The sequence below is a fragment of the Heterodontus francisci genome, chromosome 1 (genome assembly GCF_036365525.1).
Source record: "Heterodontus francisci isolate sHetFra1 chromosome 1, sHetFra1.hap1, whole genome shotgun sequence".
Lineage (NCBI taxonomy): Eukaryota > Metazoa > Chordata > Chondrichthyes > Heterodontiformes > Heterodontidae > Heterodontus > Heterodontus francisci.
The window spans coordinates 8231554-8247270 of record NC_090371.1 but is presented as its reverse complement, the minus strand read 5'-3'; the positions used below and the strand labels follow the sequence as shown (position 1 = coordinate 8247270).

General features: G+C 51.7%; 1 protein-coding gene across 1 annotated transcript in view; it reads left to right on the top strand.

Annotated features, from left to right (window-relative positions):
• The window catches only part of LOC137377654 (uncharacterized protein C2orf81 homolog), a 30390-nt gene that overhangs the window by 2860 nt on the left and 11813 nt on the right, over positions 1-15717 (top strand). The window contains exons 2-4 of the mRNA XM_068047550.1: positions 2005-2241; positions 3368-3577; positions 4868-5056. Of these exons, the coding sequence (XP_067903651.1) occupies positions 2005-2241; positions 3368-3577; positions 4868-5056 (636 nt within the window). The remainder of the gene's footprint in view (positions 1-2004; positions 2242-3367; positions 3578-4867; positions 5057-15717) is intronic.

Sequence of the window (15717 nt, the reverse complement as noted above, 5' to 3'; positions counted from 1 at the left end):
ACAGGTACCGGAACCCGGGGAGTCAGCACCGGGGACAGGCCCGGTACCGGAACCCGGGGAGTCAGCACCGGGGACGGGCCCGGTACCGGAGCCCGGGGAGTCAGCACCGGGGACGGGCCCGGTACCGGAGCCCGGGGAGGCAGCACCGGGGATGGGCCCGGTACCGGAGCCCGGGGAGGCAGCACCGGGGACAGGCCCGGTACCGGAGCCCGGGGAGTCAGCACTGGGGACAGGCCCGGTACCGGAGCCCGGGGAGACAGCACAGCGGACAGGCTCGGTACCGGAGCCCGGGGAGTCAGCACAGCGGACAGGCTCGGTACCGGAGCCCAGGGAGGCAGCCCTGGGGACAGGTACCGGAGCCCGGGGAGGCAACACCGGGGACAGGTACCGGAGCCCGGGGAGGCAGCACCGGGGACAGGCCCGGTACCGGAGCCCGGGGAGTCAGCACCGGGGACAGGGCCGGTACCGGAGCCCGGGGAGGCAGCACCGGGGACAGGCCCGGAAGCGGAGCCCGGGGAGTCAGCACCGGGGACAGGCCCGGTACCGGAGCCCGGGGAGTCAGCACCGGGGACAGGCCCGGTACCGGAGCCCGGGGAGTCAGCACCGGGGACAGGGCCGGTACCGGAGCCCGGGGGGGCAGCACTGGGGACAGGCCCGGGGAGGCAGCACCGGGGACAGGCCCGGTACCGGAGCCCGGGGAGACAGCACCGTGGACAGGCCCGGTACCGGAGCCCGGGGAGGCAGCCCTGGGGACAGGTACGGAGCCCGTGGAGGCAGCACTGGGGACAGGCCTGGTACTGGAGCCCGGGGAGACAGCACAGCGGACAGGCTCGGTACCAGAGCCCGGCGAGTCGGCACCGGGGAGAGGTACCGGAGCCCGGGGAGGCGGCACCGGGGACAGGTACCGGAGCCCAGGGAGGCAACACCGGGGACAGGTACCGGAGCCCGGGGAGTCAGCACCGGGGACAGGCCCGGTACCGGAGCCCGGGGAGTCAGCACCGGGGACAGGGCCGGTACCGGAGCCCGGGGGGGCAGCACTGGGGACAGGCCCGGGGAGGCAGCACCGGGGACAGGCCCGGTACCGGAGCCCGGGGAGACAGCACACCGGACAGGCTCGGTACCGGAGCCCGGCGAGTCGGCACCGGGGAGAGGTACCGGAGCCCGGGGAGGCGGCACCGGGGACAGGTACCGGAGCCCAGGGAGGCAACACCGGGGACAGGTACCGGAGCCCGGGGAGTCAGCACCGGGGACAGGCCCGGTACCGGAGCCCGGGGAGTCAGCACCGGGGACAGGGCCGGTACCGGAGCCCGGGGGGGCAGCACTGGGGACAGGCCCGGGGAGGCAGCACCGGGGACAGGCCCGGTACCGGAGCCCGGGGAGACAGCACACCGGACAGGCTCGGTACCGGAGCCCGGGGAGTCGGCACCGGGGACAGGTACCGGAGCCCGGGGAGGCTGCACTGGTGACAGGTACCGGAGCCCGGGGAGGCAGCACTGGGCACAGGCCCGGTACCGGAGCCCGGGGAGTCAGCGCCGGGGACAGGCCCGGGGACGCAGCACCGGGGACAGGCCCGGGGAGTCAGCACCGGGGACAGGCCCGGTACCAGAGCCCGGGGATGCAGCACCGGGGACAGGCCCGGTACCGGAGCCCGGGGAGGCAGCACCGGGGACAGGCCCGGTACCGGAGCCCGGGGAGGCAGCACCGGGGACAGGCCCGGTACCGGGGCCCGGGGAGGCAGCACCGGGGGCAGGCCCGGTACCGGAGCCCGGGGAGGCAGCACCGGGGGCAGGCCCGGTACCGGGGCCCGGGGAGGCAGCACCGTGGACAGGCTCAGTACTGGGCCCATCGCTCCTGTTCCCCACCGTAAAGGATCCCCAGCTCCAATGCTCCCCATTCCCACAGTGTGTCTGGGTCTAGGTGTGAGACTGTCAAAATGAGCTGTGTGTGTGTGTGTGTGTGTGAGAAAACAATGCAGCTGACCTCTGTCCCTTCTTTCGAACACAGCGGACCATGTCACGATCCGGGGCACAAAAGTCACGGTTAGAGAAGAACCGGACTGTGTTGGCAGCAGCGAGCACTCCACAAGCAGCTGTGGTAGATATTGTGCCAGGTCGGTTCACAGAAAATGATTGGCAGTTGATGGTCACAGCCGAAGATGGCGAGATTCACGTGGGGGACATCATCGACGACATTTTGAACCAAGTGTTGGATGACTGTTACAGAATTTATATTGAAAAACAGGTAAAGCCAAAGAAGAAATCAGCAACATCATTAGAACAGGGCTAATACAAGGGTTATTGAAGATGACTGAGCCCACTGGGGCATGTGGGACACTCCCTGTGTTTTTTCTTGGGCGTGTGGGATGCTCGCCTCATGTTTTCTGGAGCATGTGGGACTCTTGTGTGTGTTTTTTGGGGCATGTGCGACTTCCGCTGTGATGTGTGTTTTCTGGGGTGTGTGGGACTCTGTGTTTTCTGGGGTGTGTGAGTCTCTCTGTGTTTTCTGGGCTGTGTGGGTCTCTCTCTCTCTCTCTCTCTCTCTTTTCTGGGGTGTGTGGGTCTCTCTCTCTGTGTTTTCTGGGATGTGTGGGTCTCTCGCTGTGTGTTTTCTGGGGTGTGTGGGTCTCGCTGTGTGTTTTCTGGGGTGTGTGGGTCTCGCTGTGTGTTTTCTGGGGTGTGTGGGTCTCTCGCTGTGTGTTTCCTGGGGTGTGTGGGACTCTCTCTGTGTTTTCTGGGGTGTGTGGGTCTCTCTCTCTCTCTCTCTCTGTTTTCTGGGGTGTGTGGGTCTCTCTCTCTCTCTCTCTGTTTTCTGGGGTGTGTGGGTCTCTCTCTCTCTCTCTCTGTTTTCTGGGGTGTGTGGGTCTCTCGCTGTGTGTTTTCTGGGGTGTGTGGGTCTCTCGCTGTGTGTTTTCTGGGGTGTGTGGGTCTCCCGCTGTGTGTTTTCTGGGGTGTGTGGGACTCTCGCTGTGTGTGTTTTCTGGGGTGTGTGGGATTCTCGCTGTGTGTGTTTTCTGGGGTGTGTGGGACTCTGGCTGTGTGTGTTTTCTGAGGTGTGTGGGACTCTCGCTGTGTGTGTTTTCTGGGGTGTGTGGGACTCTGGCTGTGTGTGTTTTCTGAGGTGTGTGGGACTCTCGCTGTGTGTGTTTTCTGGGGTGTGTGGGACTCTCGCTGTGTGTGTTTTCTGGGGTGTGTGGGATTCTCGCTGTGTGTGTTTTCTGGGGTGTGTGGGTCTCTCGCTGTGTGTTTGTCAAGGTGGTATTTTGCCTCTCAAAGGAAATGCGCTTCCCAGTACATCTCCTCGTCTCACTGTTGACTTGCACTGATGGTTGCGTGCAACATTTCCCTTCAATGCCATGTCTTTTCCTCAGCTGTTGCCATTCACCATCGCTCAGGCCAAGGATGCCATCCTGCAGATTGTCGAGTGGCAGTTCCTGCCACATGACACCGGAGAAAGTAACGTCATGGAGGAGCCATCATGGCAGGGAGATGAGGAGTCTATTGCCTACATCACCGACTGCTGGGCACAGGGCTCAGTGCCTGTGGCGAAGCACCCATCAACACCAACTCTGGAGCAACAGGTAGAGAATAGACACAGATCGAAACTGCCATTCAACAGCAATGTAGTGGTTACATTACTTGTCTAGTAATCCAGAGATTATAGGTAAACCTGACCATAAGAGATGTTGGATTGTTGTAAAAACCCCACTGGTTCACTGTGTCCTTCAGGGAAGGAAATCAGTCCTTACCCATCAGGAGTCAGTAATGTGTTCATACAGGGACATCAGTGTCCCAGTGACAGTTAGTTTCAGATCTGACAAAGTTCCTGTCAGCCTTGTCTCGCAGACTAGACCACCTTTAAAAAGGTGGAGAGGGGTAAAAAGGAGAGACAGCGAGAGAGAGAAGGGGTGCAAGGGGGGGTGGGAGATAGAGATGCTGCGGCCCTCCCTCTGCACTGGCCCTCCGACGCTGCGGCCCTCCCTCTGCACTGGCCCTCCGACGCTGCGGCCCTCCCTCTGCACTGGCCCTCCGACGCTGCGGCCCTCCCTCTGCACTGGCCCTCCGACGCTGCGGCCCTCCCTCTGCACTGGCCCTCCGACGCTGCGGCCCTCCCTCTGCACTGGCCCTCCGACGCTGCGGCCCTCCCTCTGCACTGGCCCTCCGACGCTGCGGCCCTCCCTCTGCACTGGCCCTCCGACGCTGCGGCCCTCCCTCTGCACTGGCCCTCCGACGCTGCGGCCCTCCCTCTGCACTGGCCCTCCGACGCTGCGGCCCTCCCTCTGCACTGGCCCTCCGACGCTGCGGCCCTCCCTCTGCACTGGCCCTCCGACGCTGCGGCCCTCCCTCTGCACTGGCCCTCCGACGCTGCGGCCCTCCCTCTGCACTGGCCCTCCGACGCTGCGGCCCTCCTTCTGCACTGGCCCTCCGACGCTGCGGCCCTCCCTCTGCACTGGCCCTCCGACGCTGCGGCCCTCCCTCTGCACTGGCCCTCCGACGCTGCGGCCCTCCCTCTGCACTGGCCCTCCGACGCTGCGGCCCTCCCTCTGCACTGGCCCTCCGACGCTGCGGCCCTCCCTCTGCACTGGCCCTCCGACGCTGCGGCCCTCCCTCTGCACTGGCCCTCCGACGCTGCGGCCCTCCCTCTGCACTGGCCCTCCGACGCTGCGGCCCTCCCTCTGCACTGGCCCTCCGACGCTGCGGCCCTCCCTCTGCACTGGCCCTCCGACGCTGCGGCCCTCCCTCTGGAGTGAAACTTGAGCCTATGACTTTTTGGCTGACGGGAGAGTGGCTACCAATTGACACATGCATAAACTGACAGGAACTGGAAATAAGTGAAATTATTTTAATGACTAAATTATGTTTTTAATTAGGAAACCTCCGAGGAGGCTCCTGGAGACACCCTTTGTATGGGAAGGGAGGACGAAGATCAAACTGTTACCACCACGACTGGTTACGATGCTAGACCGGAGTGTGGGAGTGATCAGCAAGGACAACAAGAGATTCAGGATGTGTCCCCGCTGTGTAAAGAGCTAATGGGCTATTACCAAGATTCGGGAAAGGTAATGGAGTGCCCATGCAAATCTCTGGGCTAATTTACTGATTGTTACAGGTGAGGCCACTTTAGATTCAAGCTGGAAGGATCTCTGGATTGCTACCGGAGCTGCATGCAAATTGGTATGGTGTCAAACAGAGCAGAGAATTGAATGTTTGGCTCAAAGAGTGGTGTGGGAGATGGGCTTCGATTTATGGGGCACTGACACCAGTACCAGGGAAAGAGATAGGTATTCCGATGGGGCAGGCTCCACTTAAACCGGCTGGGACCAGGGTTGTAGATTGGGCTTTAAACTAAAAATGTAGCAGGAGGCAGTTGGGCAGTGGCCAGGGCAGGGAGCAGCAGGGTGGTGGTCGGGGTGGATGGTGTGCCATACAAGTTACGGGAAGTTTATAAATCTCGAGGAAAGTCAAGGCCATTTTGCAGGGTAGCGATTTGGGCAAAGATAAGCAGAGTCTGACGAGAAGTGACAAAAAGTTTAATTGTAATAGTGAATCAGTGTATTAGGGCAAATCAGGGAAAATGTAAAAAGTTATAATTACAAGTGCTTTATTTGAATGTACACAGCATTCTGAACAAGATTGATGAATTTAAGGCACATTTAGAGATAACCTAATAGGCTTAATCTAATAGCCATTACAGAGGCTTGGCTGCAAATGATCAAGTTTGGAAACCAAATATTCCGAGGTTCTTGATGTTTCAAAAAGGCAAACAGAATGGAAAAGGAGTGGGGAAGTCCTCATAGAGTTATACAGCACAGAAACAGGCACATCGGCCCTAATCATAAAGGTTGGCAAAAGGACTGTAGTAGATAGTAGGAACAATCTTGGCTTGGAAGAACAGGAATTAGCATCAGTATGGGTAAAAATAACAAGGGCCAGAAAACACTGGTGGGAATTGTTGAGAGGGCCCCGAACAGTAGCTATACTGTTGCACAGAGTATAAACCAAAAAAATAAGAGGAGTTTGTAACAAAGGTAATACAGTAATCGTGGGAACTTTAATCTTCATACAGACCGGACAAATCAAATTGCCAAAAGTAGTCTGCAGAACGAGTTCATGGAATATACTTAAGATAGTTTCCTAGAACAAGATGTCCTGGAACCAATCAGGGAAGAGGCTATTTTAGACCATGAGACAGGGTACATTAGTAATCTCATGGTAATGGATCCTCTGGGTAAGAGTGATCATAATATGATACAATTCCACATTGAGTTTGAGAGTGACATATCTAAGTCCAAAACTATAGTATTGAACTTAAATAAAGGCACTATAATAGGTATGAAGGGCGAGTTGACTAAGGTAGATTGGGAAATGAGATTAAAATATATGATGGGTAAATAAGAAAACATTTTTAAAAAATTCATAATTCTCAAGTATACATTCCATTGAGATGTAAAAACTCCACAGGAAGAGTGATCCATTCATGGCTAACCAAATAAGTTAAGGATAATGTTAGATTAAAAGAAGATGCTTAAAATATTGCCAAGAAGAGTCATTGGACTAGTAATTCAGAGCTCAGGCTAATGCTCTGGGGACGTGGGTTCAAATCCCACCACAGCAGATTCATTTAATAAACCTGGAATTAAAAAGCTAGTCTAATGATGACCATGAAACCATTGTCAATTGTTGTAAAAACCCATCTGGTTCACTCATGTCCTTTAGGGAAGGAAATCTGCTGTCCTTACCTGGTCTGGCCTACATGTGACTCCAGACCCACAACAATGTGGTTGATTCTTAAAATGCCCTCTGAAATGGCCTAGCAAGCCACTCAGTTCATGGGCAAATTTGGGATCGGCATATCAAAAAAAAACTACTGAGACTAGCTTTGGGGCGGCACAGTGGCGCAGTGGTTAGCACCACAGCCTCACAGCTCCAGCGACCCGGGTTCAATTCCAGGTACTGCCTGTGTGGAGTTTGCAAGTTCTCCCTGTGTCTGCGTGGATTTCCTCCGGGTGCTCCGGTTTCCTCCCACATGCCAAAGACTTGCAGGTTGATAGGTAAATTGGCCATTATAAATTACCCCTAGGACAGGTAGGTGGTAGGGAAATATAGGGACTGGTGGGGATGTGGTAGGAATATGGAATTAGTATAGGATTAGTATAAATGGGTGGTTGATGGTCGGCACAGACTCGGTGGGCTGAAGGGCCTGTTTCAGTGCTGTATCTCTTTTTTTTAAAAAAAGAGTAGTAAGCCTGAGGATCGGAAGAGTGTTAGATACTGGCAAAACATGATGAAAAATTTATCAAGAAATAGAAAATAGAATGAGAGTTAACAAGTGAGGAATATAAAAACAGATTGTAGGAGCTTCTACAAGTATGTAAAAAGGAAGAGAGTAACTGAAGTAAACATTGTTCCCTTAGAGGCTGAGACAGGAGAAATTAGAGACATTAATCAAATATTTTGAGACTCTCTTCACTATAGTAGACACAAAACAGATCCCAGAAATAGAGGGTAATCAGGGGTCTAATGAGAGTTAAAGTAATAATATTAGTAGTGAAATACTACTGCAAAAATTAATGGGACTGAAAGCTGATAAATCCCCAGGATCTGATGGCCTACACCTGAGGATTCTAAAAGAGATAGTTACAGAGCTAATGGATGCACTGGTTTGTGATCTTGCAAAATTCCATAGATTCTAGAATGGTCCCAGTAGATTCTTTCTTTTGGGCCTCCTTATCTCGAGAGACAATGGATACGCGCCTGGAGGTGGTCAGTGGTTTGTGAAGCAGCGCCTGGAGTGGCTATAAAGGCCAATTCTGGAGTGACAGGCTCTTCCACAGGTGCTGCAGAGAAATTTGTTTGTTGGGGCTGTTGCACAGTTGGCTCTCCCCTTGCGCCTCTGTCTTTTTTCCTGCCAACTACTAAGTCTCTTCGACTCGCCACAATTTAGCCCTGTCTTTATGGCTGCCCGCCAGCTCTGGCGAATGCTGGCAACTGTCTCCCACGACTTGTGATCAATGTCACACGATTTCATGTCGCGTTTGCAGACGTCTTTATAACGGAGACATGGACGGCCGGTGGGTCTGATACCAGTGGCGAGCTCGCTGTACAATGTGTCTTTGGGGATCCTGCCATCTTCCATGCGGCTCACATGGCCAAGCCATCTCAAGCGCCGCTGACTCAATAGTGTGTATAAGCTGGGGGTGTTGGCCGCTTCAAGGACTTCTGTGTTGGAGATATAGTCCTGCCACCTGATGCCAAGTATTCTCCGGAGGCAGCGAAGATGGAATGAATTGAGACGTCGCTCTTGGCTGGCATACGTTGTCCAGTAGATTGGAAGGTAGCAAATGTAACACTGCTATTCAAGAAAGGAGGGAGAGAGAAAACGGGGAACTACAGCCAGTTAGCCTAACATCTGTCATTGGGAAAATGCTGGAATCTATTATTAAGGCAGAGATAAAAAGGCACTTAGAAAATCAGAATAGGATTAGGCAGAATCATCATGGTTTTATGCAGGGGAAACCGTGTTTGACAAATCTATTAAGGTTTTGGAGGATTTATCTAGCAAGGTAAATGGAGGGGAACCGGGGGGGAGGCAGTGGCGTAATGGTAATGTCACTGGATGAGTAACCCAGAGCCCCGGGCCACAGCAGATGATGGAATTTGAATTCAATTAATAAATCTGTAATTAAAAGCTTGTCTAATAGTGACCATGAAAGAATTGTTGATTGTTGTAAAAACCCATCTCGTTCACTAATGTCCTTGAGGGAAGGAAATCTGCTTTCCTTACCTGGCCTACACGTGACTCCAGACCCACAGCAATATGGTTGACTCTGAAATGTCTGTTGAGATGGCCGAGCAAGCCACTCAGTTGTATCAAAACCATTACAAAGTCTAAAAAAAGGAATGAAACCGGATGGAACACTCAACATCGGCCTAGACACCAGAAACGACAATGGCAAAGCCAGCCCTATCGACCCTGCAAAGTCCTCCTTACTAACATCTGGGGGCTTGTGCCAAAAATAGAAGTGCTGTCCCACAGACTAGTCAAGCAACAGCCTGACATATTGTTACTCATGGAATCATACTTTGCAGACAATGTCCCAGACATCACATCACCATCACTGGATATGCCCTAACCCACTGGCAGGATAGACCCACCAGAGGTGGTGGCACAGTGGTATACAGTCAGGAGAGAGTTGCCTTAGGAGTCCTCAACATTGACTCCAAACCCCATGACGTCTCATGGCATCAGGTCAAACATGGGCAAGGAACTCTCCTGCTAATTACCACCTACCGCCGCTCTCCCCACCCTCGGCTGATGAATCAGTGCTTCTCCATGTTGAACACCAATTGGAAGAAGCACTAAAGGTAGCAAAGGCACAGAATGTATTCTGAGAGGGGGACTTCAATGTCCATCACAAACAGTGGCTTGGTAGCATCACTACTGACCAAGCTGGTTGAGTCCTAAAGGACATAGCTGCTAGACTGGGTCAGCGGCAAAGGCCTGCTACCCGACCTGAACCTGACTGGACCCGACGACATGTGTTGGGTGCGGGTCGGGTCGCTCTTCCAGGTCTGGCGTTTGGGCCGGGCCAGATCTGGGTCGGACACACACAGTAAATAATACATTTTTCTCTGCTGGGAAGTTGAGTGAAGTAAGTGTCAAAAGTTGAAAAGCCTACCTGTGATGGGAGTCCAGGATGTCAAGGAGGGAAACTCTGAGCCTGTGAGTGAGCATCTCTATGACGTCATCGCGCTCATGCTGCAGCTTCCTGCAGATTCGGAACTGGAAGGTAGATAATATGAACATTCCAGTGGTGGGTCGGGTTGGTTGGGCGCAGGAAAAAATGGAGGGACTCCGGCCGGGTTGGGCTCGGGTCCGATGTGCTCTGTCAAGTTCGGGTCGGGTTTTTTTTCCCTGACCTGAGCAGGCCTGTAGTCTGCAGAAGGTGGTGAGAACCAACAAGTGGGAAAAACCAACTTGCTCTCGTCCTCGCCAATCTACCTGTCGCAGATGCATCTGTCCATGATAGAAACATAGAAAATAGGAGCAGGAGTAGGCCATTTGGCCCTTCGAGCCTGCTCCGCCATTCATTATGATCATGGCTGATCATCGAACTCAGTAGCCTGTTCCCGCTTTCGCCCCATACCCTTTGATCCCTTTAGACCCAAGAGCTATATCTAACTCCTTCTTGAAAACATACAATGTTTTGGTCTCAACTGCTTTCTGTGGTAGCGAATTCCACAGGCTCACCACTCTCTGGGTGAAGAAATTTCTCCTCATCTCAGTCCTGAAAGGTTTACCTCATATCCTTAGACTATGACCCCTGGTTCTGGACTCCCTCGCCATCGGGAACATCCTACCTGCATCTACCCTGTCAAGTCCTGTGAGAATTTTATAGGTTTCTATGAGATCCCCCCTCACTCTTCTGAACTCCAGCGAATATAATCCTAACCGACTCAATCTCTCCTTATATGTCAGTCCCGCCATCCCAGGAATCAGTCTGGTAAACCTTCACTGCACTCCCTCTATAGCAAGAACATCCTTCCTCAGATAAGGAGACCAAAACTGCACACAATATTCCAGGTGTGGCCTCACCAAGGCCCTGTATAATTTCAGCAAGACATCCCTGCTTCTGTACTCGAAAATCCTCTCGCTATGAAGGCCAACATACCATTTGCCTTTTTTACCGCCTGTTGTACCTGCATGCTTACCTTCAGCGACTGGTTTACGAGAACACCCAGGTCTCACTGCATATTCCCCTCTCTCAGTTTATAGCCATTCAGATAATAATCTGCCTTCCTGTTTTTGCTACCAAAGTGGATAACCTCACATTTATCCACATTATACTGCATCTGCCATGCATTAGCCCACTCACTCAACTTGTCCAAATCACCCTGAAGCCTCTCTGCATCCTCCTCACAACTCACCCTCCCACCCACTTTTGTGTCATCTGCAAATTTGGAGATATTACATTTAGTTCCCTCATCTAAATAATTAATGTATATTGTGAATAGCTGGGGTCCTAGCACTGATCCCTGCAGTACCCCACTAGTCACTGCCTGCCGTTCGGAAAAAGACCCATTTATCCCTACTCTTTGTTTCCTGTCCGCCAACCAATTTTCTATCCATCGCAATACACTACCCCCAATCCCATGCGCTTTAATTTTACACGCTAATCTCTTATGTGGGACTTTGTCGAAAGCCTTCTGAAAGTCCAAATAAACCACATCCACTGGCTCCCCCTCATCAAGTCTACCAGATACATCCTTGAAGAATTTTACTAGATTTGTCCAGTATGATTTCCCTTTCGGAAATCCATGCTGACTCTGTCCAATTCTACCACTGTTCTCCAAGTGCTGTGCTATAAAATCTTTGATAATGGACTCCAGAATTTTCCCCACTAATGACGTCAGGCTGACTGGTCTATAATTCCCTGCTTTCTCTCTACCTCCCTTTTTTAAATAGTGGGGTTACATTAGCTACCCTCCAATCTGTAGGAACTGTTCCAGAGTCCATAGAATCTTGGCAGATGACCACCAATGCATCCACTATTTCTAGGGCCACTTCCTTAAGTACTCTGGGATGCATACCATCAGGCCCTGGGGATTTATCGGCCTTCAATCCCATCAATTTCCCCAACACTATTTCTCTACTAATACCAGTAATGATTTCTTTCAGTTCCTCTCTCTCACTAAGCCCTGTGTTCCCCAACATTGGCAGGAATGACCACCACACAGTTCTTGTGGAGACAAAGTCCCATCTTCACATTGAGGTACCCACCATCGTGTTGTATGGCACTACCACCGTGCTAAAAGGGACAGATTTCAAACAGATATAGCAACTCAAAACTGGGCATCCATGAGGCACCTTGGGCATCAGCAGCAGCAGAACTGTACTCAACCACAATCTGTAACCAGTGTATCCCCCCACTCTACGATTTCCATCAAGCCAGGGGACCAACCCTGGTTTATGAAGTGTGCAGGAGGGCATAGAACAGTACAGCACAGTACAGGCCCTTCGGCCCACGATGTTATGCCGAACCTTTAACCTACTCTAAGATCAAACTACCTACATACCCTTCATTCTACTATCATCCATGTACCTATCCAAGAGTCGCTTAAATGTCCCTAATGTATCTGCTTCTACTACCACCACTGGCAGTGCATTCCACGCACCCACCACTCTCTGAGTAAAGAATCTACCTCTGACATCTCCCCGAAACCTTCCTCCAATCACCTTAAAATTATGCCCCCTGGTGATAGCCCTTTCCGCCCTGGGAAAAAGTCTCTGGCTATCCACTCTATCTATGCCTCTCATCATCTTGTACCCCTCTATCAAGTCATCTCTCATCCTTCTTCGCTCCAATGAGAAAAGCCCTAGCTCCCTCAACCTTTCTTCGTAAGACATGCCCTCCAGTCCAGGCAGCATCCTGGTAAATCTCCTCTGCACCCTCTCCAAAGCTTCCACATCCTTCCTATAATGAGGCGACCAGAACTGAACACAATATTCCAAGTGTGGTCGAACCAGGGCCTTATAGAGCTGCAGCATAACCTCGTAGCTCTTAAACTCAATCCCACTGTTAATGAAAGCCAACACACCATAAGCCTTCTTAACAACCCTATCAACTTGGGTGGCAACTTTGAGCGATCTATGGACATGGACCCCAAGATCCCTCTGTTCCTCCACACTACCAAGAATCCTGTCTTTAAGCTTGTATTCTGCATTCAAATACGACCTTCCAAAATGAATCACTTCACACTTTTCCAGGTTGAACTCCATCTGCCACTTCTCAGCCCAGCTCTGCATCCTGTCAATGTCCCATTGCAACCTACAACAGCCTTCCACACTATCCACAACTCCAGCAATCTTCGTGTCATCGGCAAACTTGCTAACCCAGCCTTCCACTTCCTCATCCAAGTCATTTATAAAAATCACAAAGAGCAGAGGTCCCAGAACAGATCCCTGCGGAACACCACTGGTCACCGAGCTCCAGGCTGAATCCTTTCCATCTACTACCACCCTCTGTCTTCTATGGGCCAGCCAATTTTGCATCCAGACAGCCAACTTCCCCTGTATCCCATGCCTCCTCACTTTCTGAATGAGCCTACCATGGGGAACCTTATCAAACGCCTTGCTAAAATCCATATACACCACATCCACTGCTCTTCCTTCATCAATGTGTTTTGTCACATCTTCAAAGAATTCAATAAGGCTTGTGAGGCATGACCTGCCCCTCACAAAGCCATGCTGACTGTCTCTAATCAAACCATGCTTTTCCAAATAATCATAAATCCTGTCTCTCAGAATCCTCTCCAATAATTTGCCCACTACTGACGTAAGACTGACTGGTCTATAATTCCCAGGGTTATCCCTATTCCCTTTCTTGAACAAGGGAATAACATTTGCCACCCTCCAATCAGCTAGTACTACTCCAGTGGACAGTGAGGATGCAAAGATCATCGCCAAAGGCGCGGCAATCTCTTCCCTCACTTCCCGTAATATCCTTGGGTATATCCTGTCTGGCCCCGGGGACTTATCTGTCCTCATATCATTCAAAATTTCCAGCACATCCTCCCTCTTAACATCAACCTGTTTGAGCATATCAGCCTGTTTCACGCTGTCCTCACAAACGACCAGGTATCTGCCTGGTGAAGCTACAACACAGGACTACTTGCATGCCAAACAGCGGAAGCAGCATGCAATAGACAGGGCTAAGCAATCCCACAACCGACGGATCAGATCTGAGCTCTGCAGTCATGTCACATCCAGTCGTGAATGGTGGTGGGCAATTAAACATCTGACAGGAGGAGGAGGCTCCACAAATATCCCCATACTTCACAATGGGGGAGCCCAGCACATCAGTGCAAAAGACAAAGCTGAAGCATTTGCATCTCTCTTCAGCCAGAAGTGCCAAGTGGTTGATCCATCTCAGCCTCCTCCTGAGGTCTCCAGCATCATATATGCCAGTCTTCAGCCAATCTGATTCACTCTGCGTGATATCAAGAAACGACTGAAGACACTGGAGATGGAGAGGGACAGTGTAAGTGTAGAGATCAGGGAGGGGGATTGTGATATACTTGAACAAATTAGCATTGAAAGGGAGGAGGTATTAGCGGTTTTAGCGGGCTTAAAAGTGGATAAATTGTCAGGCCCAGATGAGATGTACCCCAAGCTGTTATATGAGGCAAGGGAGATGATAGCAGGGGCTCTGACACAAAGTTTCAAATCCTCTCTGGCCACAGGAGAGGGAGCAGAGGACTATCTAACCTATCAATGCCCCTCATAATCTTCTACACCTCAATCAGGTTCCCCCCTCAGTGGTGTCGTAAATAGTGAGGAGGAAATCCTTCGATTACAGAACAATATAGATGGGCTGGTAAAATGGGCGGAGCAGTGGCAAATGGAATTTAATCCTGAGAAGTGTGAGGTGATGCAAGGGAAGGGAATATGCAATGGATGGTAGGACCCTCGGAAGTACAGAGGGAGCTTGGTGTACTTGTCCATAGATCACTGAAGGCAGCAGCACAGGTAGATAAGGTGCTTAGGAAGACATATGGGATACTTGCCCTTATTAGCTGAGGCATAGATTATAAAAACAGGGAGGTTATGATGGAGCTGTATAAAATGCTAGTTAGGTCACAGCTGGAGTACTGTGTACAGTTCTGGTCACCACACCATAGGAAGGATGTGATTGCACTGGAGAGGGTGCAGAGGAGATTCACCAGGATGTTGCCTGGGCTGGAGCATTTCAGCAATGAAGAGAGACTGGATAGGCTAGGGTTGTTTTCCTTAGAGCAGAGAAGGCTGAGGGGGGACCTGATTGAAGTATACAAAATTATGAGGGGCATTGATAGGATAGATAGGAAGAAACATTTTCCCTCAATGGAGGAGTCAATAACTAGGGGGCATAGATTTAATGTAAGGGGCAGGAGGTTTAGAGGGGATTTGAGGAAAGAAAAATTCACCCAGAGGGTGGTTGGAATCTGGAACACACTGTCTGAAGGGGTGGTAGAGGCAGGAACCCTCATAACATTTAAGACGTATTTAGATGAGCACTTGAAACACCATAGCATACAAGGCTAGGGGCCAAGTGCTGGAAAATGGGATTAGAATAGATAGGTGCTTGATGGCCGGCACAGACACGATGGGCCTTAGGGCCTGTTTCTCTGCTGTATAACTCTATGATTCTATATCAAGAAATGGCTGAAGGCACTGGATACTGAAAAGGCTCTGGGCCCTGACAACATTCTGGCAATTGTACTGAAGACCTGGGCTCCAGAACTTGACCTGCCCCTAGCCAAGCTGTTCCAACACAGCTACAATGCTGGCATCTACCCAGCAATGTGGACAATTGCCCAGGTATATTCTGTGCACAAAAAGCAAGACAAATCCAACCCGACCAATTACCGTCCTATCAGTATACTCCCGATCATCAGCAAAGTGATGGAAGGTGTCAGCGACAGTGCTATCAAGAGGCACTTGTTCAGCGATAACCAGCTCGCTGACGCTCAGTTTGGGTTCTGCCAGGGCCACTCCGCTCCTTACTTCATTATAACCTTGGTCTAATCCTGGACAAAAGAGCTTAACTGCAGAGGTAAGGTGAGAGTGACTGACGTTGACATAAAGCCAGCATTTGACCAACTATGGCATCAAGGAGCCCTTGCTAAACTGGCATCAATGGGAATCAGAGGGAAAACACTCTGCTGCTTGGAGTCATAC